This window comes from Pinus tabuliformis, chromosome 5_2 (genome assembly GCF_031772625.1).
Source record: "Pinus tabuliformis cultivar Carrire ecotype Pingquan chromosome 5_2, CPIR1, whole genome shotgun sequence".
NCBI lineage: Eukaryota > Viridiplantae > Streptophyta > Pinopsida > Pinales > Pinaceae > Pinus > Pinus tabuliformis.
In genome coordinates this window covers 709386806-709414791 of record NC_142306.1, presented here as the reverse complement: position 1 = coordinate 709414791, position 27986 = coordinate 709386806, and the positions used below count along the sequence as shown (strand labels likewise).

The following is a 27986-nucleotide window of genomic DNA, read 5'->3' as shown; positions in this document are numbered from 1 at the left end:
CTTTCAACTATCTTGAAGGTTCCACTATATGGTTGGACAATTTATGGGTTATGGCCTGTATTGAGCATGCTAGGTTTGGCAATGTCACCTGGGCGTAGTCTCATCACTCTCTCGATCTTCTAACCATTGCCCCCTTTGCCTAATGTAGTCATTGTGTCTTTTGATTTTTTTGGTCCTAGCCTTCTTATTTTCTTTTCAGCTTATTTGGTCGTTAAAATTGGTCTAGATTACAGAACTGATTCTCTTATAAATAGTTCTGCTAATCATAGATCATATCAATCAGCGTTAAATATTTAGAAATCGAGGCAAATCATACCTACTGAGTTAGATCATATAAGGTTTTAATTTCTTTTTTTAAATGAATTTAGGTCGATCATAGAAGCCAGTGGGAATAGGAACTTGATACCCATTTGGGGATTCTTACCACCCTTTTGTTTGCTGAACAGTTTGACAAGGCTTTCAGGTTCTACAACCTGAACTTGTTAGAATGAAATTGAGCATGGATATAGATGTTTTTGCCGATATAGGACTTGGAAGGGAATGTGGTTCAAAATTGATTCTTGATAAGTCTCTGCCTACATCTTCCATTCCTTCCACATCAGTTCATAATAAGGCACACCATGGATATATTAAAACAGTGGCATTGCACTTTGTGAAGTGACATGCGTTCTACATCCCAGTAGTGAAGTGATTGTAAACCCATGTCGTTATATTTCTGACCATGACTATGCAAAACTGTAATATAATAGTAAATGAACCCCACATATCGACGTATCAACAGTGAACTGCATGATACCTCTATATATAGAGAGAGAAGCTTTGTCCTCAAAGAAAGCATGGCCGCACTGGAAACCCACATTTTCCTTTCACCATTTACTAAGGCATTCATGAATAACTATTTTTCATAATGTCAAGATCTTGAGGTACATAAGCACAATGTGAAGGCACATGATAATGTCTAGTTTCTCTTCAAAGGAAGCATGACAATACAAAAAACTAAAAACCCACATTCAGTATTCACCAGCGCATTCACGGCCAAAGAAGTTGCATTCAAAGGAATCATGTCAAAATGCAATGAAGCCCCACATTTACCATTCACCAAGACAATTATGGCTAACAACTTTCAATGATGTCAAGATATTCAGGTACGTAATCACAATGTTAAGGCACATAATGATGTTTACTAATTTCACCTAGTATTGGTCTTTTGACATCATTATGATGTCATATATAGATATATATATATATATAGATATTGAAAAATATGTATAGTCGAACCTAATGCCGAACCTCATTCGAACCTGATCGGAAAATTCGAATTCGAATCGAACTTAATCGTTGTCGAACTCGAATTCGAACTCGAACCGTGTGACATAGCCTGAGGCAGACCTAAACTTCCTTCATAATCACTAAACAACCCAAAAGAGCAGCTCTAAGAGACCCTTGCTATGATGTTATGGCCTATGGCCTAGCACATAGTACTCTGAAGTAAATGTCGTCAAAGCAGTTACATAAACATCATTAATGCAACAACATTAAGGAGCAGACTTCAACTCTTCCTTCATTGTATAACTGTGGCTTATCAAACAGTCCTTAAGGCATACGATAAACAACTTATTTTATCACAGCGAACATGTTGTCCTTACAGGCTTATTCATGTAGTGATAAGACCCTTTCTTGTTGTGGTTAAGAGTCTCTCCTTGACTGTGTCTAAGGGTTCTCTTTTACTGAAGTTTAAGGCCTCCCTTTTAACTGCGTGTAAGGTCTCTTGACTGCGGATTAAGGGCTAGATAAACAACAGCTAGGGAAGCAGATAAGGAAGCATATTTAGGCCTTCTGTAGCTGCGGATCAGGGCCTCCATTTAGGGCCTATATTAGCCGTGTATAGAACCTCCTCTTAGCTGCGTATTAGGGCCCAATTGCTACGGAATAGGATCATTGTTTAGCTGTGATTAAGGGCTCAACATATTGTGGATTAGGGCACCTTAGGACAGCGTATAAGGGCCTCTTTAATAGTGAATGAGGGCCACCCTTAACTGCAGGTAGAGCTCCCTCCTTGACTGCGCTGAGCCTTCTCTTTTGACTGTGCCTTGATCTCGTATAGAATAGCAGTTAGGGCATCTCCCTTTAGGTCAGCGTTTGGGCTTCTTCTCTCCTCCACGACAGCGTTAAGGTCTCTTTCAGATTGCGAATGAGGGCATGGCATATTCCCTTTGATTGCATCTAGATGTTCCTCCTTTAACTGCAGCTAGTCTGCTGCTAGGGCATCCTCCTTACTACGACTAGGGCATCATGAGACTTGGGCCAGCGTATACTCTTAGTATCTCTCCCCCACCAAAACCCAAAGACATGTGGAGAGGAAGAGATCAAAAGAAGAGTGTGTGTCTAAATGACTTGAAGACCTCCTTCTTTTATAGTAAAATGTTGAGCACGAGTGGGGTATATTTGGTCGCTGACTGACCTTGACGAATTGTCCCATAACACAAATAAATTCACATCTCCATGAATACTTATCGGAATCGGATGATCTTTAGATCAATCCTACATCTCTCGATGAGAGGGATCCAAGAAAAATATCAGCTTCCATTAATAAGATGACCCACATGGAGTTTGGCCCTAGTTGCCAATTTTAACAATATCAGATTGAGTGGATTTACTGATGCAAATTAGGCAGGAAGTTCAATGGATCAAAAAAGTACCTCTGGGTACTGTTTCAACATTGGATCAAGAATGACCTCCTAGTGCAGTAGGAAATAGAAGTCTGTGGCTCTGAGCTCATCTGAGGCAGAATATATGGCGGCAAGCACAGCTTCGTGTGAGGCCATATGGCTTAGAAAACTGCTTGTGAACCTATTCAGAAGGAATATGGAAGCGATCAAGATCATGTGCAATAATCTGAGTTGCATCAAGCTCTCTGAGAATCTAGTGTTTCATAATAGGTCAAAGCATATTGATATCCAGTGTCACTTTGTCAGGGACTGTGTCCAACGAAAAGTTGTACAGTTGAGCTACACTCCTACAGGAGAACAAGTGGTGGACATCCTCAACAAGGCCCTTGGAAGGACAAAGTTTGACTACATCAGGGAAAATATGGGGATGGTAAAGAACCCGTTTCAGTAGCAGAAATGGGAGTGATAACAGCACGGATGCAGAGGGAGTTGCAGTGCGGATGCAATGTTGGGAGAAAGGACCAACAACAGCACAGACGCAGAGGGAGTTGTCATACAGATACAGCAGTGGCAGTAGCAGAGCCATGGGTAGCAGTACAGGATGCAACAGTGTAGAGGATGTTGGGCAAGGAGGCTTAGGATCCGCATAGGGACTGATGCCGGATGATCAGGGTGATACTCAGTGATGAGTATTACTAGAGCACAGTCCTCGCTAAAAGGGAGTGTTGATTTGGGGTAGCATCGGATGTGCTCTAGCCACGAAAATTGATGGAGAGGCTAAAGCACATGAGATCTCCAATACCCAGAAATGGTTTGGGCAGATTCTAAACAGTTTGGGAGATATTAAAATAATTAATATTTTTAATGGAGTCCCTAAGTCTAAACTTAGGGAAAATAAAATATTAACGTGAATTAATATAAAACTGTGTTAGAAGGGTCCAAAAGTCATAGATCAAGCTAGAGTTGATCTTAGCCATTGAGTAGGGACTTAATCTTGGTCGTTGATTTGTCAACGAGAAAAGTATAAGAGGAGGCTTAAGGGTCACTTGGAGGACATACTAAGGGAGACCAGTCAATTCAATTTTTGGAGCGGGGTTAGCTAAGAAATTCGAACTAGTGGTCTGGTGAGCAGTCAGGAGGCAGCAAGTACGGAATAGAGATAAGGGATCAGCCACTGGAGACCAGCACTGAGGTAGGGAGGCAGACGCAGGGCATTTCAGGCAGACGCAGAGGCAGTAGGAGATTGCGCAGTCATTAGAGGGCCTGTGTGCGTGACACAGAGAAGCCTAGGGCTAACGCAGTGTGTCTGGGAGCCACGCAGAGGTCAGCCAGGCTGGTGCTAGGACTAGGAGAAGTGTTGGAGAAAAAAAAATCTCTATGGGTAAGCCAGTTTGGCACCCTGTTGTACTCAAGAATTGCTAAATAATAAGATCCTCCTTTGTTGCACCGGTTTTCCCACATTGGGTTTTTCCGGGGACTATTGTCCAAATTATCTGTATCAATGTGTTGATTCTTGTACATGTGTTTGTTTCTGTATTACAGTGTGATATCTGCAACATAATTTATTTTAATGTTTATTGAAGGAATTTCATAAATAACTTATTGAAGAATAAGTAGGAAAAGTAAATAAGATGTTGCAGTTATAGATTTTTCACAACACACTGGAGAGAGTTCACCCTTTACCCCTGTGCAAGCCTTGCTGGAAAATCTCCCCCCCCCCTCCTCACAAATTACGGCCTCCTCTCTCTAATAACTCGACTCCTTCATATTCTTCTCCCAAAATCTCCTTGCTACACACTTTTCTTTTTCTCCAATCTTGAGTCCCTCATTCTCTTGAGAAAATCGCACTCCCAAGAACTTGATGTGTCTTTCACCTCTCCCTTAAGCCTACTTTATAATTTCTCATTGAGTTAGATCTCAAAATCTAGATCTCCTAAGTGATGGATGGCTAGGATTAAATCCTAAGCCTCACTTGAGATCAACGGTAGAGACTAGATCTAACTCACTAAAGTATATTAATTTACTTTTCACTAGAAAACCTTAGAAAAATAGCCAAAATTAATTAATAAACTAACCAATGTGTTTTTCCCAAGTTAGATTTAGGAAAGTGATCATAAGAGTCACTTACTCAACATGAGCAAGTACCTAAAGAGGCATTTGGTCATTTTTTGCATGCTTGACACCTTGCCTATTCTGAAGCACTTGCCCGAGATATCATCATCAACAAAGGATATCCTAGTCCCCTGCACCTATAAAATGGATCAATGGTGGAGATTTCAACTTGGTTGAATGGAAAGGTGATAGCATAGGAGGAAGAGCTTGTACTTTAGCTCCCATGGAAAGAAAAATTTGGGCTCACTATAAATCGACCCTTGGTATTTCTAATATCAATCTTAAGTAGAAGTCCTTAAAGGCACAAGTTTGGTACATTTGACCCAACCATCAAAGATTGTTGATTTTTGGTAGCATCAGATGTGCTTTAGCCATGAAAATTGGTGGAGAGGCTAAGGCACATGAGATCTCCAAGCCCCAAAAATCGTTTGGGGAAATTCCACCTGGATGGAGATATATTAAAATAATTAATATTTTAATGAGACCCTAAGTCTAAACTTAGGAGAATTAAAATATTAATGTGTATTAATATAATATGGGTGAGAAAGTGCTAAATAACGAGGATCAAGCCAAATCTAATCTTAGTCGTTGATTAGGGACTTAATCTCAGTCGTTGAATCGTCAACAGGAAAAGTATAAGAGGAGGCTTGAGGGTCAGTTAGAGACACACCAAGACACCAAGAGAGATTGGTCAGTTCAATTTTCAGGGGCGAGGTTTGCTGAGGAAATCGAACAAGTGATTAGTTGCAATGAGGGGCAGCTCGACAGGAGGCTGAGAAATACATATCAGAGAGGTAGCAGAGTGCCGGAAGAGGCAGCGTAGAGCCTAGGAAGGTTGACGCAAAGGCAGCAAGGGTTGACGCAGAGGATGCGAGGGCCAAAGGAGTTGACGCAGAGGCCATAGACGCTGACACAGTTGATGCAGAGGGCTTCAGAGGCTACGCTGAGTTGATTCAGTGAGACAGACTAAGAGCTAATTGGATGACATAGAGCCAAAGAGGGTGACGCAGTCCTTAAGAGGGTGACGCAGTTCCAAAGAGTGCGTGGAGCAGCTTTTGCTGTCCAGCACAAGGAATGGCCAGAGTCACTGTGGGATCATTCATCGGGTTGTTGATCAGCTGGAATATCTATCTCCAGATAGAGGTATTGTTTCCAAGGAAATTCTCTGAAGGATTAGCTATTTCTAGCACCCTAGTTGTATTCACAATTTGCTCAATAATAAAACCCTCTATATGCTACACCGGTTTTCCCGAATTGGGTTTTTCCGGGAACGATTATCCAAAAATAATAGTGTCCCTTGTGTTGTCTTAGTTTATTTCAATTTTTGATTTGTATATTTGTGAAGGCTGCGATTGTGTTTATTTCGATGTTTATATTATTAAATAACTTGTTAATGTAAATAACAAGTAGGAGATAATAAACCAGATATTGCAGTAGGGGTTTCTGACGTGTTAGATTCAGAAATTTTCACATAGTATAAGAGTGATTGCAGATCATAGGATGACTAAAGACATCAACAGAAGAAATCTGAAAATTTGCAACAAAAGCAGCTGTCCCGAAAGACAACCTTGTCCCAGAGCTAAAGCGGTAAGGGAAGAAGTGATGCAGTGCTTAGAGGGTGACGCAGAGGCTCACGCAGGACCTGCATCAGCATTTCGAGCCAAGGGAACGACCAGCGCAGAGGCAGAGGCAAGGTATATCACGCCTATGCAATGCCTGGTCATCTTTCTCAGTAAGGAAGGATTGACGTTGAGGCCAAGAGGAGTTGATCTAGCTCTCACTGTGATTGCGCAGAGCCAGAAGGGCTTAGATTCTTCAGTTGTCAGGGCTAAGGGAGCTGTGCAGATTGTGATTTGAGGAGCTAGTGGGGTGTTGTTTCTGTCTGAGCAAAACAGTGTCTAAGGAGACGGAACCAAGTTAGAGGGAAGCACTACCTCAACAGATTTCTAGCCAAGAAATCCGGATCTGAGTTGCAGCAACAAAGGGGAATGGGAGAGGAGTGATTCGACAGTTGGCCAATTTCCAAGAGGGAAGTCGAGACTCAGAGGGAGTCTATAAGGGGAGCAGAGATGGCAATGAATGGATTGAGAGATCAGGATAGATTGGACGAGGCTTCCAATTTTGTCATCTGGAAGGCCAGGATCTTGGAAATCCTAGATAAACATCGCATCAATGACTATGCCTTGAAAACCGTAGTTGTCCCAGTTGACCCGAATGCTAATGAGAAGTATGAGGAGGACGAGGCGAAGGCAAAGGCAAAATGCATGATCCTAGACGGGGTCAAAGATCATGTCATACCACATATTGTTGAGAAGAACACAGCAAGGGAAATGTGGGAAGCACAACCACCTTATACTAGGGCTCTTTCGTGCAACGGAAGATGCTATTGGAGAATCAACTAAGGTCATATCAGATGCAAAAAGGAGAGGAGATATATCACTTCCTCCTAAGGTTGCAAGGAATTCGTAACCAGCTTACTTCCATGGGGTCTACACCGGATCCAGAGTTTATGGTCAAGACTGCTCTGAATGCAGTCTCCGAGGACTGGCAAACGTTTTTCCAAATCATCTTGGGCAGAGCGACTCTCCCTAGTTGGGAATAGATGTGGGCAACTCTTTGAGAAGAAGAGATCAGGAGGTTGACCAAGGCGGGGAGTAGTGGTAAGGGAGTTCGAGTCAGGAAACAGGAGGATGTGGCTCTAGCATCTATGGGATAGCAAGGGAAGAGGAAGAAGAAGGACATCTCCAAGGTCAAGTGCTTCAACTGTGGGGAGCTGGGACAAAATGCATCTCAATGCCCCAGGAAGAAAGGCAAGGGAGAAGCTTCTGAATAAAAGGCAACTCCAGCACAAGCTGAGAAGGATGTCGAGACTGATGACGATTGTGCCATGAGTGCTCATGCACCTCTAGAGAAGAGGTGGGGTGACATCGAGTTGTAGTCAAGAGGACTACACGCAGGGGCATGATCCTTGAGGTGCCCAAACTCTTGGATCACATCCGGCTACAAGAGCCCTTAACAATAGTAGCATGATGACAGGTGTCAGGTGGAGCAAAGTGTGGTGGAGCAGCAAGGCAAGGCTAGAGAGCAAAGTTCTGTAGCAGCGCAATAGAGGTTGCAGCAGTGCGAGAGGCACAAAAGAGGTTGCAGTAGCGCAGTGGCAATAGAGGGAGCATAGGATAGCAACTGAGCTAGCTTCAGCATCACGAGGTTTCTAGACTGGTCGGGATGTCAGTGGTTGGGTGAAGTCAGTTACCTACTTCTCAGTAACTGAGTTGCAGTGCAGCAGTTAGCAGTGGCAATGCTATGGGCAACATGATGCAGCATGTTGAAAGGGAGTTGCAATACAGATGTAGCAGTGGCATTCGCAGTGGCATGGGCAGCAGTACAGGAAGCAGTAGTGCAGGGGATGTGAGGCAGCAGGCGAAACATCAGCACAAGTACTGATGTGGAGGATCAGTGTGATGTTTCTATGTTGAAGCATTACTAGAGCACATTCCTCACTAAGAGGAAGTGTTGATTTTCTATAGCATCAGATGTGCTCTAACCATGAAAATTGTTGGAGAGGCTAAAGCACATGAGATCTCCAAGACCTAGAAATCGTTTGGGGAAATTCCACCCGGATGGAGAGATATTAAAATAATTAATATTTTAATGAGACCCTAAGTCTAAACTTAGGAAAATTAAAATATTAATGTGTATTAATATAATATGGGTGAGAAAGTTCGAAATAACAAGGATCAAGCCAGATCGAATCTTAGCCATCGATTAGGGACTTAATCTCAGTCGTTGAATGGTCAACAGGAAAAGTATAAGAGGAGGCTTGAGGATCAGTTGGGGACAAACCAAGACAGCAAGAGAGATAAGTCAATTCGATTTTCTAGGGTGAGGCTTGCTGAGGAAATCGAACAAGTGATTAGTTGCAGTGAGGGGCAGCTCAGCAGGAGGCCAAGGAATACATATCAGAGAGGCAGCAAAGTCCCGAAAGATGGAGCGCAGAGATTAGGAAGGCTGACGCAGAGGCAACAAGGGTTGATGCAGAGGCTAAGGAGGCCAGCGCAGAGGATGCAAAGGGCCAAAGGAGTTGACGCAGAGGCCATAGAAGTTGACGCAGTTGACACAGAGGGCTTCAGAGGTTGCGTTGAGGTGATTCAGTGAGACAGACATAGAGTTGATTGGTTGACACAGAGCCAGAGAGGGTGACGCAGTCCCTGAGAGGGTGACGCAGACCCTAAGAGTGCGTGTAGCAGCTTTCGCTGTCTAGCACAAGGAATAGTCGGAGTCACCATGGGATCATTCATCTAGTTGTTGATCAGCCGGAATATCTGTCTCCATATAGAGGTATTGTTGCCAAGGAAATTCTCTGAAGGGTGAGCCATTTCTGGCACCCTAGTTGTATTCTGAATCTTCTTAATAATAAAACCCTCTATATGTTGCATCGGTTTTCCCAAATTGGGTTTTTCCGGGGACGATTGTCCAAAAATAATTGGGTTTCTCTGGGGAACCTACACCAGATGGATGTCAAAACCGCCTTCTTGCATGGTTCAATTAAGGAGGAAGCCTCTGTAAAACAACCTGAGGGGTTCGAAGTTCAAGATCGTCAGACACGTATGCAGGTTGAAGATAGCCCTCTATGGGTTGAAGCAAGCTCCTCGGGCTTGGTATTAGAAGATCGACAGTTATCTAATGAAGTTGGATTTTACAAGAAGTGAAGTTGATTTGAACCTTTACTTTAAGGTTGAGAATTATAGACCTCTCATCTTGGTACTTTATGTGGAAAATCTCTTTTTGACAAGTGCAAACCCTCTCATTCATCAATGCAAGAGGGAGTTGGCTTCCATGTTTGAAATGAAGGACCTAGGACTGATGCATTATTTCCTAGGGTTGGAGGTTTGGCAAAAGCCAGGTGAGATTTTCCTTTCTCAAGGAAAATACATTGTGAAGCTACTTGAAAGATTTGGGATGGTGGACTGCAAGTTCGTGACTACTTCGATGGAACTTAACTTTAAGAAGTTATGTGGAAGTGTTGTTGTGCCCGATTTGGGAAATCCTTCTGAGATTCGTCAACGCGGCCCTGATGTTCTTGGTGAACTCTCATCCAAACATATGCTTTGTAATGAACACATTGAGTCAGTTTATGGTTGAGCCTCATCACATACAATGGATTGTTGCCAAGAATCTTTTGAGATATCTTTGGGGCACAATCAACTATGGACTGAGATACACTACCAGGAATGTGAGGCTCCATGGTCATTTTGATGCTCACTGGGCTGGCAATGTGGCGGTTCGTAAGAACACATCTGGATGTTGCTTCTGTATAGGTTCTGCTTCAATATCCTGGATGAGCAGGAAGCAGAAATCAGTTGCTTTGAGCACTGCTACGGCTAAATATATTGTTGCTAGTATGGCCTCCTGTGAAGCTGTTTGGTTGAGGAAGCTCTTTAGTGAGCTGTTTGGACATGTGTTGGATACCACCGTGATCTTCTGCAACAACCAAAGTGGGATTCGTCTTTTTGAGAATCCCGTGTTTCATGACTGCTCCAAGCATATTGATATCAAGTACCACTTTATCCGAGATATGGTACAATGGGGAGCAATAAGGCTCTGTCACATTGGGACTGATGAACAGGTCACAGATATTCTTACGAAGCCCCTAGGGAAGGTCAAAATCTTAACCTTCCGTGAACGACTTGGAGTCGTGGAGGGACCCTCTTATGAGGGTCTTGTTTGAGTTGGATATTGAGCTTTGGGAGCTCCGGGGGGCTTGGGGTACTTCTTGGAGCGATGAGCGACCATAGGGTGAGTAGTTTACCTTCCCCTAGTGGTGCGTTGTGTACAAGGTGAGTGGTTCACCTTCCTCTGTGATACCCCATGATGGTTGAGATATCCATAGGATGAGTGGTTCACCTTCTCCTATGGAGTATGAGTAGGATGATTGGTTCACCTTCTCCTATGGCATATGAGCAGGATGAGTGGTTCACCTTCTCCTGTTGATACATCCTACCCATGTAGTTCGAGACTCATGGGAAGTACCTCTCATCTGGCCAATGAGTATGGAAATGAGGATAGGAACCATAGTACTATCGATGGATGCATCATGTACTGCCGTACTCCCTATGCTAAGATGTTTGATATTGATCTGGGACCAATGGAGGCTGACTTCAGGTCAGTGGAGAGTGGTATGATACACTCTCAATCATTGGAGGCTGACTTCGGGTCAGTGGAGAGTGGTATGACACTCTCGATCATTTCTTCTTCATTATTTCTTCATGGTTCAATAGAGCAGAGCAAAGTATAACAGGGATGTCAAAGATGGTACAGATTGATAGATGATTTAGCAAGTGGAGTTCTCTCTAGTTCAGAGGGAGTATTAAAATTGGCAACTAGGGCCAAACTCCACCTTGAACAACTCATATGATGCAGCTGATATTTTTATTGGATTCCTCTTTCCGAGAGGTGTAGTATTGATCTAAAGATCATCTAATTCTGACAAGTATAAATGGAATTATGAATTTATTTCTTCTGTGGACTAATTGTCAAGGTCGGCCAACAATCTAATGTAGGCTCAGAAGCTCAAAAGACATGTCTCTTCACCCTCAACGTTGCATATAAATAGAAGGAGCATCTACCTCTTTTGGACATCATTTGTCACTCACATATCTCTCTCTCCTCATCTGATTGGGTGTACAGATTTCTGAGCATCCTCTTTCCTCCACACGTTCCAAGGACAGTCTGTGATTTTTTGTTTATGCATTGACCGAATTGCAGAAGGGTTGACCAACATTGACCAGGCAATAGTTGACCTTGTTTGGCTGCAATTTTTCTTAGAGAAATTCCATTTGGTCAGGCCTCATTTCTAGGCACAGAAATCGAGGCATTCTAAGTTGTTTGACTAGCATTGGCCACAAAGAAGTTGACCACAAGTTTGACTCTGCGTTGACCAAGTTTCATATATTTTCAAGACTATTTTGGAGTCTGGACTGATTTGGACTATTCTTGGAGGCCGAATTGACTGGGTTTGACCGAGCTGATTTGGAGGAAGATTTCTGCTAAGTTGACCAGTGTTGACTTTCTAGTTAGGGCATCCTGTTGACTGCAGTTTGACTAGACAGATTTGATTGTGTTTGGGCAAGTGAACTTTGTATATTGTACTCTCTCTCTCTACTGAACTTTTGAAGAATAATAAGAAGACTTGATCAAAGGGTTTCCCCACATTGGGGTTTTCCCTGGCATCCACCAAATATTGTGTCCTCTTGTCTTGGCTTGTCTTCTGCTTTTTATTTATGTTCTATCTGCATTTACTGTCATGTGATTGCTAATCCGGAAATTGATATTAGGCTAATAAGAAAAATTGAAGTAAATTGCTCTTAAGCATAGAACATACCATTGGTATCTAAAATTAACAAAAGAAGAAGGGATAACCTCATATCTTATGAGGGTGTCACAAATAAGAGACCAACTACAAGAGTTAGGGGAAATAATGTCCAACAAAGAAATGACCACGTTGTGCTCAATGCACTACCTGATGAATGGAGTAACTTTGTATCAAGTATTTATGGAAATAAATAAGCTACTCCATTCAGTGAACTTTGGTCACTATGCAAGATTGAAGAAACAAGGTTGAAAGCAAAGAGTGATGTTGGGTCAAATGAATAGGTTCAAGCATTTACTGCCATGGCCAAGAGAAAAGGAAAATTTGGAAAGTTTGGTCCTCAGAAAAAGAAGAAGATCGATATGTCAAAGATCCAATGCTATGGATGTCAGGAATATGGGCATTTCAAGAGAGATTGTCCTAAACTCAAGAAGGGAAACAAGAAAAGGAAAGAAAGGAATGAAGCCCATATCACCAAAGAAGTAGAAGAACTTGATGAGAAGAAATCCAAGAAGGAAGAAGGGATAGATCTTCACTATTAAGACTTCTCACGCATTTTATCTTCAAGTACATAGCAAGGAGAAGTAGGAGGTGAAAAGACATCTACTATGGTTAAAGATTGCAGTCAGGATGAGAAGCATTGTAAGTATGACAAGATGCATCATATTAGAAGATGGCATCATATTAGAAGCATATGATTGAAGCAGAAAAGAGCTCATGACATCATTATAGAAGCTTGAAAGGATAGCTGAAGTAGAAGTCTACATGGTTGTAGCAGTCATTATGATAGAAATAAAGTAGCTCATGGTATCCTCATTGAAAGCATGAAAAGGCAACCAAAGTAGTAGTATATATAGTTGGAAGAAAGTCATCTAGCATGATAAAAGATAGAAAATAATCATCATACATCATCATCATTAGGAAGGAGCATTTGCAGGATGAGGATAATCAAGATCCTCCATTGGAATCTTCATTAGAAGGTTCACCTCTACTTGGAAGAAGCAAATGTCTCGTTGATAGTCAACATTCCACCTTGTGTGGAAACCATTGTGTCGAAAGATGATGGTATGGTGACAGAGGAGTGCAGCGTGTCAAGATGGTTGAAGAACTTTCAAGCAAGGAAAGGAAGTTGCCAAAGGAATTCTAGATGACCAAAAGGAGAAAAGAGGTATGTATGTATTTGATAGATTGAGTCATGTCATCATATAGTTGCAAATAGCGTGGTTGAATACTCTATCTCATGAGCATGATCAAAAATGAAGGATCTCTTCCTTTAGAAATATGCATGAAGCCATATGCCTTGAACTAGTTCACATATTGATAAGATGAAATCATCATGATATGTCCTCATATGGAATATGAGTTGGATGATAAGATGAAGGTGTTGAGAAATCTAGGGCAGCTAGATTATGTGATTTCTCTTACTTTGATAACCGCTTGTGATGTCTTTCTACTTAATTATCTTCTTCTTTCACTTGATTATAGTTAGTGTTCTTAACATCAAATAGAGACCAAACAACAAAGAACACTAAGACGAGGACACAAGATAGAGGCGATCAACCAGGGCCAAAACCTCCCCTCCTGAGGGGAAAACCCACAAGAATTCTTCTCTTCTTATAGAATCTTCAAATGACAAATTACAAGACCTATGACCCTTGACAAAGAGCCCTCCAAGTCCAAGTCAACTTTTCTCCTTTCTTTCCATCAATTTTGACCTCAGCAATTTCAACCCGAGCTATTTCTTTAGCAATTTCGACCCAAGCAGTTTCTTCTGCAACTTCAACCCTAGTAGTTTTTTTTGCAATTTCGACCCAGTAGTTTCTTCTACAATTTCGACCCAGTAGTTTCTTCTGCAATTTCGACCCAACAGTTTCTTCTATAATTCTGATCCAACAATTACGACTTGGCTAGCAACTTTCTAGCACTTTGATTTGCCCAACAACTTTCTGGCACCTTGTCTTTCCCAGCAATATTCTAGCACTTTGACTTGCCTAGCAACATTCCATCACTTTGACTTGCCCAGCAATATTCCAGCAACATTCCAACAACTAGACTTGCCCAACAACATTAGAAACCCTAACACAAGATAGAGAGACACCCAAAACTTCTAGCTTGCTCTTCTTTGTTGACTTGGGGTAGCATCGGATGAGCTCTAGCCTCGAAACTTGGTGGAGAGGCTAAGGCACAAGAGATCTCCAATACCTAGAAATGGTTTGGGTAGATTCTAAATTGAGAGCTATTAAAATAATTAATATTTTTAATGGAGTCCCTAAGTCTAAACTTAGGGAAAATAAAATATTAATGTGTATTAAAATAAAACTGTGTTAGAAGGGACCAAAAGTCATGGATCAAGCCAGAGTTAATCTTAGCCGTTGATTAGGGACTTAATCTCGGTCGTTGAATTGTCAACGAAAAAAGTATAAGAGGAGGCTTGAGAGTCACTTGGAGAACACACCGAGTTGATCAAGATTTCGATTTTCTGGGTCAAGGTTTGTTGAGGATGTCGAAAGAGTGATCAGAGTTGCGGCTGAGGGGTAGTGAATACAGAAGCAGAGAGGCAGAGATAGTACCAAGAGGATCAACGCAGAAGCCAAGAGAGAGGGACGCAGAGCCAATCAGGGCTCACGCAAAGGCAGCCAGGAGTTGCGCAATGCCTCAAAGAGCCAGCGTGGGTGACGCAGAGGCTCTAAAGGCTTATGCAGGGCGAGCTAGGGTGACGTTGGTCCAGAAAGGGCTGATGCAATCCCTAGAGGCTGACGTTGGGGTTTTCGTGGGATAGATTGGAGCTAAGAGCTGTTAGAGTGTTTATCTGGAGTTTCAGTCGAAACAACTGTCTCCGACTGAGAGGTACTACTGCCGAGATTATTCTCTGTTGGGTGAGTTGGTTTTGGCACCCAGAGTGTATTCTGAAACTGCTTAATAATACAAACCCTCAAATAGATGCACCGGTTTTCCCGCATTGGGTTTTTCTGGGGACATTGGTCCAAAAACAACGGTGTCACTTGTGTTCTTGTTTTGTTTCCTTCAATTGATGATCTGTAATGTGTTGAGCATGTACTTGTATTTATTTTCAGTATTTACATGATAAATAACTTGTTAATTAAATGAGAACAAGTAGGCAGAAATAAATCAGAAAAGTGCATGACGGGTTTCTAACAGTTAGACATAGAAATTCCAACATGGTATCAAAGGGTGGTTGTAGATCACAGGAGAACTGAGGACATCCGCCGAGTAGAACAGCAGCAACAGAAAACAGCTGTCCCAAGTGACAGAAGTTGTTCCTAGCAGAGAAGCAGCAAGGAAGGGGTGACGCAATGCCTGTGTCATCAAGTTTGAGCCAGGAAGAGGATCAACGCAGTGGCAAACGGGAGCAGACTCGACCTACGCAGTGCCCGGTCATCTTTCTCAATCAAGAAGGATTGACGCCTGTGGCTAGGAGTTGCAGATTTTGCTGCTGTCGAGATTGTGCAAAGCCTAGAAGCTCTAACCTTTAATTTGTTGGAGCTTACGAGTTTGTGGGTAAGTTGCAGAGTAAAGCTAGTGGGGTATTGTAGTCAGAACAATACCTAATAGGACAAAACCAAGGAGGAGGGAGTTGCTACCGAGGATTTCTAGCCAAGAAATCTGGATCAATGGTGCAGCTGCACTAACAATCAGAATGGGGGCATCTCGACATTGGCAGAGGGGTTTCCAAGAGGGAAATCAAGGCTCAGAAGGAGTCACACCGAGAACTTCCAAAAGGGAAGTAGAGGAGCAGCGAGATGGCAGTGACCGGGGTAGGAGACTAGGGTAGACTGGACGAAGCCTCAAACTTCGTAGACTGGAAGGCTAGAATCTTGTTCGTTCTAGACAGGAATCGTGTCAAGCAATTCGCCTTGAGGACGATAGCAATCCTAATTGACCCAACTGAAAATGACAAGTACGAGGAGGCAATGGCGAGGGCCAAGAGCATCATCCTTAAGGGGGTCAAGGACCATGTAGTACCACATATTGGCGAAAAGGACATGGAAAATGAGATGTGGGAGGCCCTGAAGAAATTGTACCAGCATACTTTTGTGCAGAGAAGGATGCTACTTGAAAATCAGTTGCGGTCATACAAGATGCAGAAGGGAGAACAGATCGACATCTTCCTCGGTCGATTGAAGGAGATCCGGGATGAACTGACTTCCATAAGGACCACGCTAGATCAAGAAATGATGGTGAGAACAGCCCTGAAAGCAGTCTTTGAACACTGGGAGGTGTTTGTCCAAAGCATACTGGGCAGGGCGACCCTTCCAGATTGGGAGGAAATGTGGGCGTCTCTTCGCCAAGAAGAGATCAGAAGGCTAAGCAAGGCGGGAAGCAGCGGCAAGGGGATCAGAATCAAGAAGGAAGAGGAGGATGTTGCCCTATCATGTGAGGTAAGGCAGGAGAAACAAAAAAAGGACCTCTCCAAGGTCAAATGCTTCAACTGTGGGGAACTAGGTCACTATGCGAGCCAATGTCCGAGGAAGAAGAGCAAAGGAGAAGCTTCCGAGACCAAGGCAACGCCAGCGAGGGCGAAGAAATAAGTGGAGATAGATGATGATTGTGCCATGAGTGCTCACACGCCACTTGAGCGGAAGTGGGGAGACATCGAGTTGTAGTCAGATGGGCTACAGGCAATGAGGGCAGGATCCTTGAGGTACCCAACCCCTTAGATTATACCTAGCTACGGGAGCCCCGAAGAGTAGCAGTGCTGGCGGATGTCAGTAGAGACGGATGCAAATGGAGCGTTAGAGGGAGCTACAATGCAGGATTCCCAAGACAGCGTGAGACAGCAGTGTGAGATGCATAGAGTTGTTGCAGCAGCGTAGAGGTCAGAGAGGGAACACTTGTTAGCGACAGAGGGAGTTTTACCATCGAGGGTGTCTCTAGCCTGACAGAGATGTCAGAGTTGGGAGATTAGTTACTTACTTCTAAGTAATTGAGTTGCAGTGTAGCAGTTAGCAGTGGTAATGCTATGGGCAGCATGATGAGAGGGATTGCAGTGCAGATGCAACAGTGGCAGTGGTAGAGCCATGGGTAGCAGCACAGATGCAGAGGGAGTTGATGTACAGATGCAACAGTGGCAGTGGCAGGGCCATGGGTAGCAATACATGATGCAACAGCTTCAGAGGATGTTGGGCAACAGGCCTAGCATCAGCATAAGGACCGATGCCAGATGATCAGGGTGATGCTTAGTTAAGAGTATTACTACAGCACAGTCCTCGCTAAGAGGGAGTGTTGATTTGGGGTAACATCGAATGTGCTCTAGCCTCGAAACTTGGTGGAGAGGCTAAGGCACATGATATCCCCAATACCCAGAAATGCTTTGGGCAAATTCTAAATAGTTTGAGAGATATTAAAATAATTAATAATTTTAATGGAGTACCTAAGTCTAAACTTAGGGAAAATAAAATATTAATGTGTATTAATATAAAACTGTGTTAGAAGGGTCCAAAAGTCATGGATCAAGCCAGAGTTAATCTTAGCCGTTGATTAGGGACTTAATCTCGGCTGTTGAATTGTCAACGAGAAAAGTATAAGAGGAGGCTTGAGGGTCACTTGGAGAACACACTGAGTTGATCAAGATTTCGATTTTCTGGGGCAGGGTTTGCTGAGGAAGTCGAAAGAGTGATCAGAGTTGCAGCTGAGGGGCAGTGAATACAGAAGTAGAGAGGCAGAGATAGTACCAGGAGGATCAGTGCAGAAGCCGGAAGAGAGGGACGCAGAGCCAGCCAGAGGAGCTAGCCAAGGCTCACGCAAAGGCAACCAGGAGCTGTGCAATGCCTCAGAGAGCTAGCGTGGGTGACGCAGAGGCTCTAAGGGTTGATGCAGTGCCTCTAGAGGCTGACATAGGGCGAGTTAGGGTGACGTTGGACCAAAAAGGGCTGACGCAGTCCCTAAAGGCTAATGTTGGGGTTTTTGTGGGGTAGATTGGAGCTGAGAGTTGTCGGAGTGTTTATCCGGGGCTTCAGACGAAACATCTATCTTCGACTGAGAGGTACTACAGCCGAGATTATTCTTTGTTGGGTGAGTCGATTTTGGCACTCAGATTGTATTCTGGAACTGTGTAATAATACAAACCCTCAGATAGTTGCACCGGTTTTCCCGCATTGGGTTTTTCCAGGGACATTGGTCAAAAAACAACAGTGTCACTTGTGTGTTTGTTTTGTTTCCTTCAGTTGATGATCTGTAATGTGTTGAGCATGTACTTGTATTTATTTTTAGTACTTACATGGCAAATAACTTATTAATTAAATCAGAACAAGTAGGCAGAAATAAATCAGAAAAGTGCATGAAGGGTTTCTAATAGTTAGACTTAGGAATTCCAACATTCTTCTTCTTCTTCGTCCTTTTCCAGCTTCTTTCTTGAGGAGATCAAACTTGTTTGTTGTGTGTCCAAATAAGGGTGAGTTCCTTCTTATTTATAGGCTTTCCAAGGGTACGAATTTCTTCATTTAGGTCGACTTGTCCTCTTATAAAGGCCAACTTGATCTTTGAGTCGTGAAGAGGTCTTGGAGGGTCTTTTGACTCTATTTTGACTCAAAAAAAAATTCTTTTACAATATGTAACTTGCCCAAAAGGGTCTTCAACACATGCCAATGAATCTTATGACTTGTTGACTCAATGACAAGCCCTAGAAGCACTTAATTGGTGCCTGACCTAAAAATAAATCTCCCTTGAGCATGAAACTCGTGCCTCAAGAACAATAATAATAAATTTATTTCTCTTTACATTAAATACATAAAATCATGATTACATATGTCATTATGAAGGCCGAACCTAGTTATATATTTCAACAGAAGGAAATATGTATAGAAATTCCTGGGAAAGTAATATGTGAAGAAAGGAAGAAGAGATCGTGAAAGATGCAACTATTGTCACGTAAGATAAGATAAGAAATCAACATCCGATGACTAGAAGAATTAGCTATGACATCTCCATAGAGAAAGAAATGAAGACCCTTGACATTGAAAGTCTTGGAAGATGTGTTTATGAATGTGCAGGATGTTGATGTTGCAAGAAGCAGATGTCATAATGAAAGGCCATCATAAAAGATATCCTTGATTTGATGTTCATTTTGATTTTTGAGATCATCTAGCTGGGTTAAAACAGGGCTACCAAAAGAAAGTTGTAGATGTCACCTACAACTAGTATTCATGTGATTGGATGGAAGATCCTGAAAGAAACATGACCTAGAAAAGGTAGCTATATGAAGGAAAGCCAAATGTGGACTAGAATATCACTTTCCGATGAAAGGAAGGATGACATGACTATTGGTTCAATCATAAGGTTCATTGAAGGAAAGTGATAGATGGTCGATGCCCTACGAAGAAAATCTAGAAGATGAAGGCTCCATAATGACAAAGATGAAGTTCATGACATCAAAAAGAGGAGCCCTACAAGCAGTTGATAGTACCATGATCTCCACAAAAGGGCAGATAGCTGCTATTGGTAAAAAGTCCCTAGTTAAGAGGGAGCTTGGACAAGTCCCTAGGTAAGAGGGAGCACGGGTATATTCCTTTTATAGGAATGTGTATATCCTCCCTAGTTGAGAGGGAGAGATAGACACATCATTCTTGTCTTCATGTTATGAAGAAAGAATGAAGGAATGGGTAAGCATTTGAGATTGATTCTAATACTCTTTGAGGATGTGGTAAGGCATTCAATAGGCAAGAGTAGTCGAAGAGGAAATTCCTTGAGGATGTTTTATTCCAAAACAGGAATTGTCCTAAAAGGACATACCCTTTGAACACCCAGCTGGGGTATGTGCATTGAGAGACAATGATGATGATGTCTATCAGTCATTGGTCTCGCCAGCATTGTGCTTTGATCTTGTGGAGAGATAGAGTTGTTAGTCAAGGCCTTGCTATGTGACAATGTTGGTTGGTATGATGAAATGCTCTGGTATAAGCTGATAAGATAGCTTATGAGGTGACTTACCAATTTAACTCTTCTTATGAGAATTCTATAGTGTGAGAATGTCCAAGTACCATGTGTAGATTATGAATACCTCCCTAGTTAAGAGGGAGCGTTGAAATATGTAACTAGGTTCAGTCTTCATAATGACATGTAATCATGATTTTATGTATTTAATGTATATAGAAAAATAAATTTATTACTGTCATTCTTGAGGCATGGGTTTCATGCTCAAGGAAAAAAAAAATTATAGGTCAAGCATCCATTGAGTGCTTCTAGGGCTTGTCATTGAGTCTACAAGTCAATTGAGTCATTGTCATGTATGGAAGACCCTTTTGGGCATGTTACATATTGTAAAGAAAAAATTATTTAAGTCAAATTAGAGTCAAAAGACTCTCCAAGACCATGTCATAGTACTGCAACAAGTCGGCCTTCAAACAGTGACATAAGCCTATATATACAAGGAAGTCAATCACACTTGAGATCCACCCATCCATGAATCGAGCTAATTAAGATTTGTTTTGAGGCTACCTTCCTCCACGCGTGCGAAGGAATCTATGGAAACTTCCTGTTGCAGCGAGATCAAGAATCACAATCATTTCAAGAGGCCGAAACAAGGTGTCAAAGATCAGTTTTCTAAGCCGAATTGTCAAGGAAGAAGGAATAACCCAAGCAAAGAAGAGAAGACACTCAAATCTACTCCAAACTATCCACACATGTGAAACCGCAGAGATTACAGGAAAACCGAGAATTGCAAACTTGTGAAAGAAATCGAGATCTTGAAGAGAAGCCGAAAACTAAAGTGTTGCAGCAAGTTTGACCAGCATTGACTTTGTGGAAGAAGAGTTGATCAAAGGAGTGACTTGACTTGGTCTTGGAGGGGTCTTGTTCAAGGGTCATAGGTCTTAGAATTCATCATTTGAGTTCTATATGAAGATAAGAGTTCTTGTGGTTTTTCAGATCTTATATTTTCTGAATATCACATTCTAAAAGCCCTAGAAACTTAATTTTTTCAATTTTGATACATTCTTCCTAGTTTTGGGCACATTGGGCATTTGTTGTAGCATCATTAACTTGTTGATTTGATGATTTGTTTACTGCTGTAATAAGTTACTTCAGATCTAACATATCACTGAATACTCCATTTTAAAGTGGGTTAACTTCATAAATTTACATCTACTAATCATTCGGAAAAAAATTTGTTTCATATATTTGGTAAATTTCGTGATCTAAAATGATTTTCCTGCCGCTGTCATAAGTCTAATAAGCGCTGGAATTTTCTGACATACTATTGTTGATTAGGATATTTGAGATCTAACACTTGCTTTTCTTGCTCCAAGTTACAAGGATTTCTTTATTTTACACTTAAAGCACTCATACATTTAAGTTCTAAATTTCTGATCTTGTGCTTAAGTTGCTTTGACACGTGGAATCTAATTGACAAATTGGATAATTTATTCTAAGTATCTTGTGGATTGATTCTTTGGCACTTGTATCCTTTAGCACTTCCCTTGTATTAAGATTGTCCTCTAATTGTTGTTAAGTATAGTGGTCATAAGGAGTAATCATAAATTGAGTATTTAAACACTTAAACAATCTTAACTCAAGTAATTTCACTCGTCATCTTTACACGAGCATTCTGGGATCTAGCTTGCACTAAAAACTTACCTCCTAGCATAAGCTAAGTCGATAGACTCCTAGGGCAACCCTTTTCCAATTAGCTTGAGGGATTCAACCCTTTTTAGTGGTTAACACAGCGACCTTGCAGTCGTTAGAGCCACAGTCTTTACAGTGTCGAAGACATCGGGTGATAGGAGCACAACATAAGGTATCATTAATTAGGCCCTAGCCTGCTTTCCGTTGGCTTCCATCCCACAACCTACTCTGAAGTTTGTTTCTCAAAATAGTTAAGGGAAGGCCACACTTAGACTAGGCATATAATTAAAATAAACCAAGATCACTGCACCTCACATAGGTCCTAGGACTTGCACATCATAAAGGTTAGTCAATCATATCAAGCAGTGGGTGTCCATCTAGTTACTTGGTATTAATTTACATTAAGAAAGAATTGTGACTCCATAAGGCACTAGTCTCATACTTAAAATCTAATCTAATCATTAATCTTGCTAAATTTAACCAAGTAGCTAGGCCACTCATCTGTGTCTCCCAAACAAGTTGGTTCCCAACTTGTTTTCCTTCACCTCACTTCCAAAAGAACTACCCCCTTACCCTGTTATTGGGAGACAGCTAGAACGGAGTGGGCGGGGATCAGAATGACAGCCCCTGCCCAGAGCGGTTGTTGTGGTGCCTGTACAATCTGAGCGACAACAAAGGCTTCCAACAACCCTCCTACACCATTTCTTCATCATTTCAACTTCATTTTGGATGGCTTATTATACAATTTATGGGCTATTTGGTGAGCTTCTCACCAAAGTTATATTATTTTGCACATTAAAATGTTTTTAGGGGCATCTTAGGCTAATTTAAATTAGAAGAGGCTCATATAAATAAAGCTAAGCCTTATTTGTATCAAACATCATCATCACACTTGGATCTATCTCTCTTGAGAATTTTGCACTTTTTCTTGGTTGTCTATTGGAGATCTCTTGACGCATTTTGATATATTTGGGAGCTGAAATTTCATTCTTTCTTGGAGTCATTTTCTTGATCTTGGATTGGATATATCTCTTGTTATCTTGTAAGTGGTTTTGGTTGAAGATTTTTCATGAAATAATGTCTAATGTGTGGAATTATTGCAACTAGCTAGTTCTTTTGTGCCCTAATTTATTGAAAATCATTGTAAAGAAGGTTAGATTGTTGATTGCACATGTTACTCACTACATAACTAGATGAAAGTTCCTAGTGGATTGAAACTTGCTTTTCTTCCATGAAAGTCCATAGATCTTGGGTGGGTAAATGTTAAAAGGTAGTTGTTAGAGGATCACTTTTTAGCTTCCTTAGAGACAATTTTGGCCAACTTTTGAATCACATAGACTCCCTATCCCAAGGACTAGGCACTAATCCAAGAAATTTTGTGATCACCCTCTCCTTTCCCTTTCTTTTTCTCTTCTCAAAATTTTTGGCCCCTTTCCCTAGAAGACTAGCTAGGGCACCTTGCAAAATCCTTTGGAGGGAATATTTTTCAAATTCGTCTGGATAGGGATCTGCATTGATGTTTTCTCTAGAGGATCTCAAATTTTGAAGCAATTCTCATGGTGGAATCTCAAGATATTTGATGCCCTAGCAGTTGCCCTAAAAAGGTAACCTAAGTAGTCCTTCTTTGACAAGGTGGCTTTCTTGAGGGTAGTATGAGCCTAATATTCATTTGAATAAATCATAAGAACCCCTTTCCTCTATCTTACCTTGACCTAGAGAGTGCTTTGGAGGGAATTTCCTCCCATGATTATCCTAAAAACCCTAGGTCTAGTGTAAGCCCTAACTAGGTTTCTCAAGAATAGCGAAAGCCTACTTGAAGGTATATAATCATCTTTCAAAGCTTCTTGAGAGGTCCTACATCATATTGAGGGTCTTGACCATAGACATATTCATCATTATTGAACATTCCTAAACCCTAGGTCTTGACTCTCCTCTTAGGTCTTTCTTGGAGAGCCTTTAGCTTCTCTTGAAGCATTAAGCCCTTATTTTGAGCGCTCCTTTGAATGGGCTTTGGAAATCACATCATACCTTGTCATTTATCCTATCATTATCAGTGATTTCCCTCATACCAAGACTCCTCCCATCAGTGAATGTAATATTTCAATTGGAAAAAATATTGTAGATAACAGAAGCAAAGAACAAGCTACAACTATAGAATTCAAAAATGCACAACCATATACATTAAACACTAAAATATGAGCAAAACTTATGAGCCATTATAATAATATGGGTAAATCTGAGTACAACAAATGAGTAGAGGAACCTAGGCTTGCTACTGCAAGCTATGACAAAGAACCCAGGTGTGAATACAATGCTCAAATGATGGAAAGTTCCCCCCCAAGAAGAATTGTGCATGCCCAGGAAAAACGACTAGCAATTGCTGGAAGGAAACTAGAGAAACTTCTCTATAAAGTGCCCAAAATGAGATGAAACTAGGTGAGCAGCCTCCTCGCAATAACCCCAGAACAAACCCTGAAATATCTCACGAACCCAAGTGGTGAAAATGGTCCTAGAGTGAACTATGCCCTCCTCCAATAATTTTTGTTGTTGGCTGCTAGATGGAACTAGGAATTCTACTCTCATAAATGCTCAGAAAAATCTGCAAATTTTATCCTAGCCTCCTCTCACCAAACCCACAAAAACCCAAAAAGGGTTTGGGCTAAATCCACAAGTCACCAGTTACCCAAAATCTTGGTGTGGCACCCACCAATCTACCAGTAAAGCTATAGAAATCAGACTGTTGCAAACTGGCCGCAAACTCCCTCAATAAATCCTCCCCAATTCTTGTGAAATTTCTCTCCCAATCTCCAAGTGATTTCCAACTCCCCAAGCCTTCAAAACACTTGTTCTCAACAAGTACACAAAAGTTGTCAGTGCACCCCTACACAGGCCTTGGATAGACAAATTCAACCCTACAATTTACAGCACTTTCAGTCCTGCAAAACTCCAAGGGAAAACTTGTCCTCCTTGTGGAAGATTCTCTACAAAATCTCCAGCCCAAACTCCCTCGTTTGTTGGCGCTTCTCACCCACACGAATTTTCTTTTGTGCCCTAGGAGAAGCATGCACAAGCTGAAGAATTACCTGCAAATTAGCACCTCAATTACCCAAAACAAACACCCAATTACTCTCCTAGAGTGATACTCGAAGTTCACCGAAGGTAGAGGAGGAATTCTCGCTTGATAATTCCTTGTGCTAAATAGCACTGGTTTACTTGGCTAAAAAGCTCAAGGAAACTTGTGTTCAAAAGTAAATTTCTCAAAAGATGCAAATAAAGGCCTCCTCTCCTTATTTATATTTGTTGGCCTCCCTTCTCTCCCCTTGGTGGCCCCCACTCTCTTTCTCTCTCCTAACTTGCACCTCTTTTCTCTCTCCTCCAAGAGTGTGAGTTCCCTCCTTGGGTCGAATTTCTCTCTCTTGTGGCCCATACATTCCACTAGAGCTGCAATTTTCCTTTTTCCCTCCTAAGTCCCAATGCCGGAAATGCCTCCTCTTTCCAAAATTGCCTCTAATGCAGAAAATCAAAAATTTGGGGATAATACAGTGAATGTTTGTAAAGAGCAGGGGACACTAACTAAGGTGACAGTGGGTCTTTGTCCCATTGTTGTCATTCAGTCTAGTAGTTGTCCCTTAGGTACCCCTCCTAGGACCCTGCTAGATTGTGTGGCAACAGGATTAAAGCACTCTAAAGTTAGAGCAATAAGAGGGTTCTTGTGAGTTAGCATTGGAATGATTTTCAATGTCAAGCATGCAATGGCATATAGTAGGCTAAGAAAAACCCTCTAAGTGATCTTCAACAAGAAAGGAGCAAGGGTTTCAAATAGACACTGGGGCTGAACTAAAGAAAACAGATTTAGGGCTGTTAGATATGCATAAACAGCAAGAAAAGAGGTGACATCAGCCCTAATAGGGCATGTAATCTACAATGCTAAATTTTGCTTGTGTGTGATTTTATAGAGATTAACCTCCAATTTAGGGCCACCCTGAAGCAATGAAAGAACACTTTTCCACAAAAGTCAGCTCCTAAATCCTAGCAGCTGCCCCAGACATCTAGGAGATAGCAAATTAAAGAGGTTTATATTTGGTTTTAGGGTGATCAGGGTGTCAACACACGCACCTGATAGGGCTGTTAGTGATCTCCCTTGCTGCTCCTTGCACCTGTTCAAATCCGGCACACTTGAATGGAAGTCCTCTACTCAATCACCGAGATGTCCCTCTCCCAGGGTCATATGCTCACTAACTGTTTTGTCTTCTTTGCCTAGCCTTTTCTTTATAAGCTTGAGTTATGACCAATTCTACAACCCTAATCTCCAAAGCAAATGACATTTGAGATTAGATCTCACCTCACTTGAGATCAATGGTTGAGACTCATCTAATTTACTAATGCAAAAGCCTTTGCATTTTATTAGATTAACTCACTTTTTGTTATAAAAAAAATCACTTTAATTGCTGAAGTAATCACTAAGGTTAAGGGTGTATTAGGCAACTTGTGCATGCCTAGACACTTAGGCCTGTGCAGAAGTATCTGCCCAAGGTACAAACAACAACATAGTGAGCCTATCCATGTGTCATGTGTGTGTGTGAGCACTTTGATCTCCCTCCTCCCTCTTCTATTGCAATATCTCAAGTCCATCTGATTGACAATTTATAATTTAACAAACCAGTGATCCCAAATCAAATACTATATGGAATGAGTAGAAACACTCCACAGAGATTAAATAAAGAAAAAAAAATCTGTTTAAGTTCATGAATGACCAATGTGTGGAGAAAATACCATGTCCTAATCTAACTCTGATGAACGGTAAGCATGGAACAGTGCAACTAACACAGATGTTAGCAACCACAACAAACTTGATCCACGAATAAGAAAGAAAAATGTAAACATTAAACTAAACAAATTTAAAAACATCAAAAAGGTTTAAAGTTATAAAGAGCACATAAGAACACAAGGACTAGAACTAGAGGAGAAAGAATGATAACTGCAGGAGAATAGGAGAAATCAAATAATAATTATAATGAGTAAAAGCATTCAAATGAACATTTTAGTCCACTGTCAATACCTCAAAGTGAGTGAGAGATAAATTCTCAGTTTGTAATGCTTCAATTATGATGTCCCGGACACCTTGAAAGAGATTTTGGAGAGCCTCTACAGATATAATGTCATCCTTTTTGCCAGTGACTATGCGTTCTCGGATAGTTTGAAGATGTGGACTGCAGTTACAATCCATGGTAAATACTAAATATATCTCTTAGAACAATTTTAGAGGGAATAAATCTATCACAAACAGTTTTCTGTAATTCACTCAGAACTTTGTTTCTCTAAGTTGCTTACTCGTAGCCAAATTGGAAAAATAGAGTTAGCAATACCTCACACACATAAAATTTCATTCAATGCATAACTGCAGAAACCGAAGTTTTTACCCCATTAATTGCAAATGATGTAATGATAGCAACATATTTCCAGAAGCATGTCATTTTAGAGCACAGAGCATCTAATAAGCATGTCTGAGACAAATAAATCTATTTGCTACACAGATACAAAAATTTATTTGAGAAGTTTAATGATCATATGTGATGGGTGCACTGGAAAGAAAAAAATATATTAAATGCCCACAAACGGTTGCAAAACAAACAAATGCGACTAGAAAATTACAGATATCCCATATAATCTAATGAATGATATAAGCAAGTATAAAAATAGTATGACAGAGAAGATACATAAACAAAGAAATGTCTGAAGTGGTACCATTGTTTGCACCTGAAAGATGATGTAAGATTGGACATGCTCATAGCCTTGCAAATGAAGAGCTGCGGCATCATGATCAATCATCATCCACATGTTATTGACCCAAGGCTTGGTAGATAATGTCAATATTTTATGATCGACAATGAGAAATGTGTGGTGGAATTTGGTTGCTGCCTCTAATAGCAGTAATCATAAACTCTAGATAAAACGTGTGGATGCAGTATCTTTACAACTTGCCTGCCTCGGATGCACTATAAAAATATAAATATTACATATAATCTAATAAATGGTGTACGAAGTACAAAAGTAGGATGACAGACAAGATACATAAACTAATAATATCTTGGAAGTGGTGCCAGTGCTTGCACCAAAAAGACAATGTAAATGCCCATTGCCTTGCATATGTAGAGCTTCGCAATCACGTCAATCATCAACCACATGATACTGACCCAGCATTTGTAAATAATATTTGTTACCTGCTCAGTTGTACCTAGCAGAATAAGGAGGACTCC

The 27986-nt window shown here is 41.3% G+C and overlaps 1 protein-coding gene across 3 annotated transcripts in view; it reads right to left on the bottom strand.

Moving 5' to 3' along the window:
• GLA1 (Folylpolyglutamate synthetase family protein) overlaps positions 1-27986 on the bottom strand; it is a 488793-nt gene that overhangs the window by 273460 nt on the left and 187347 nt on the right. For all 3 annotated transcript variants that reach the window (XM_089436895.1, XM_089436893.1, XM_089436892.1), the window contains exon 3: positions 26789-26939. In XM_089436895.1, the coding sequence (XP_089293021.1) occupies positions 26789-26939 (151 nt within the window). The remainder of the gene's footprint in view (positions 1-26788; positions 26940-27986) is intronic.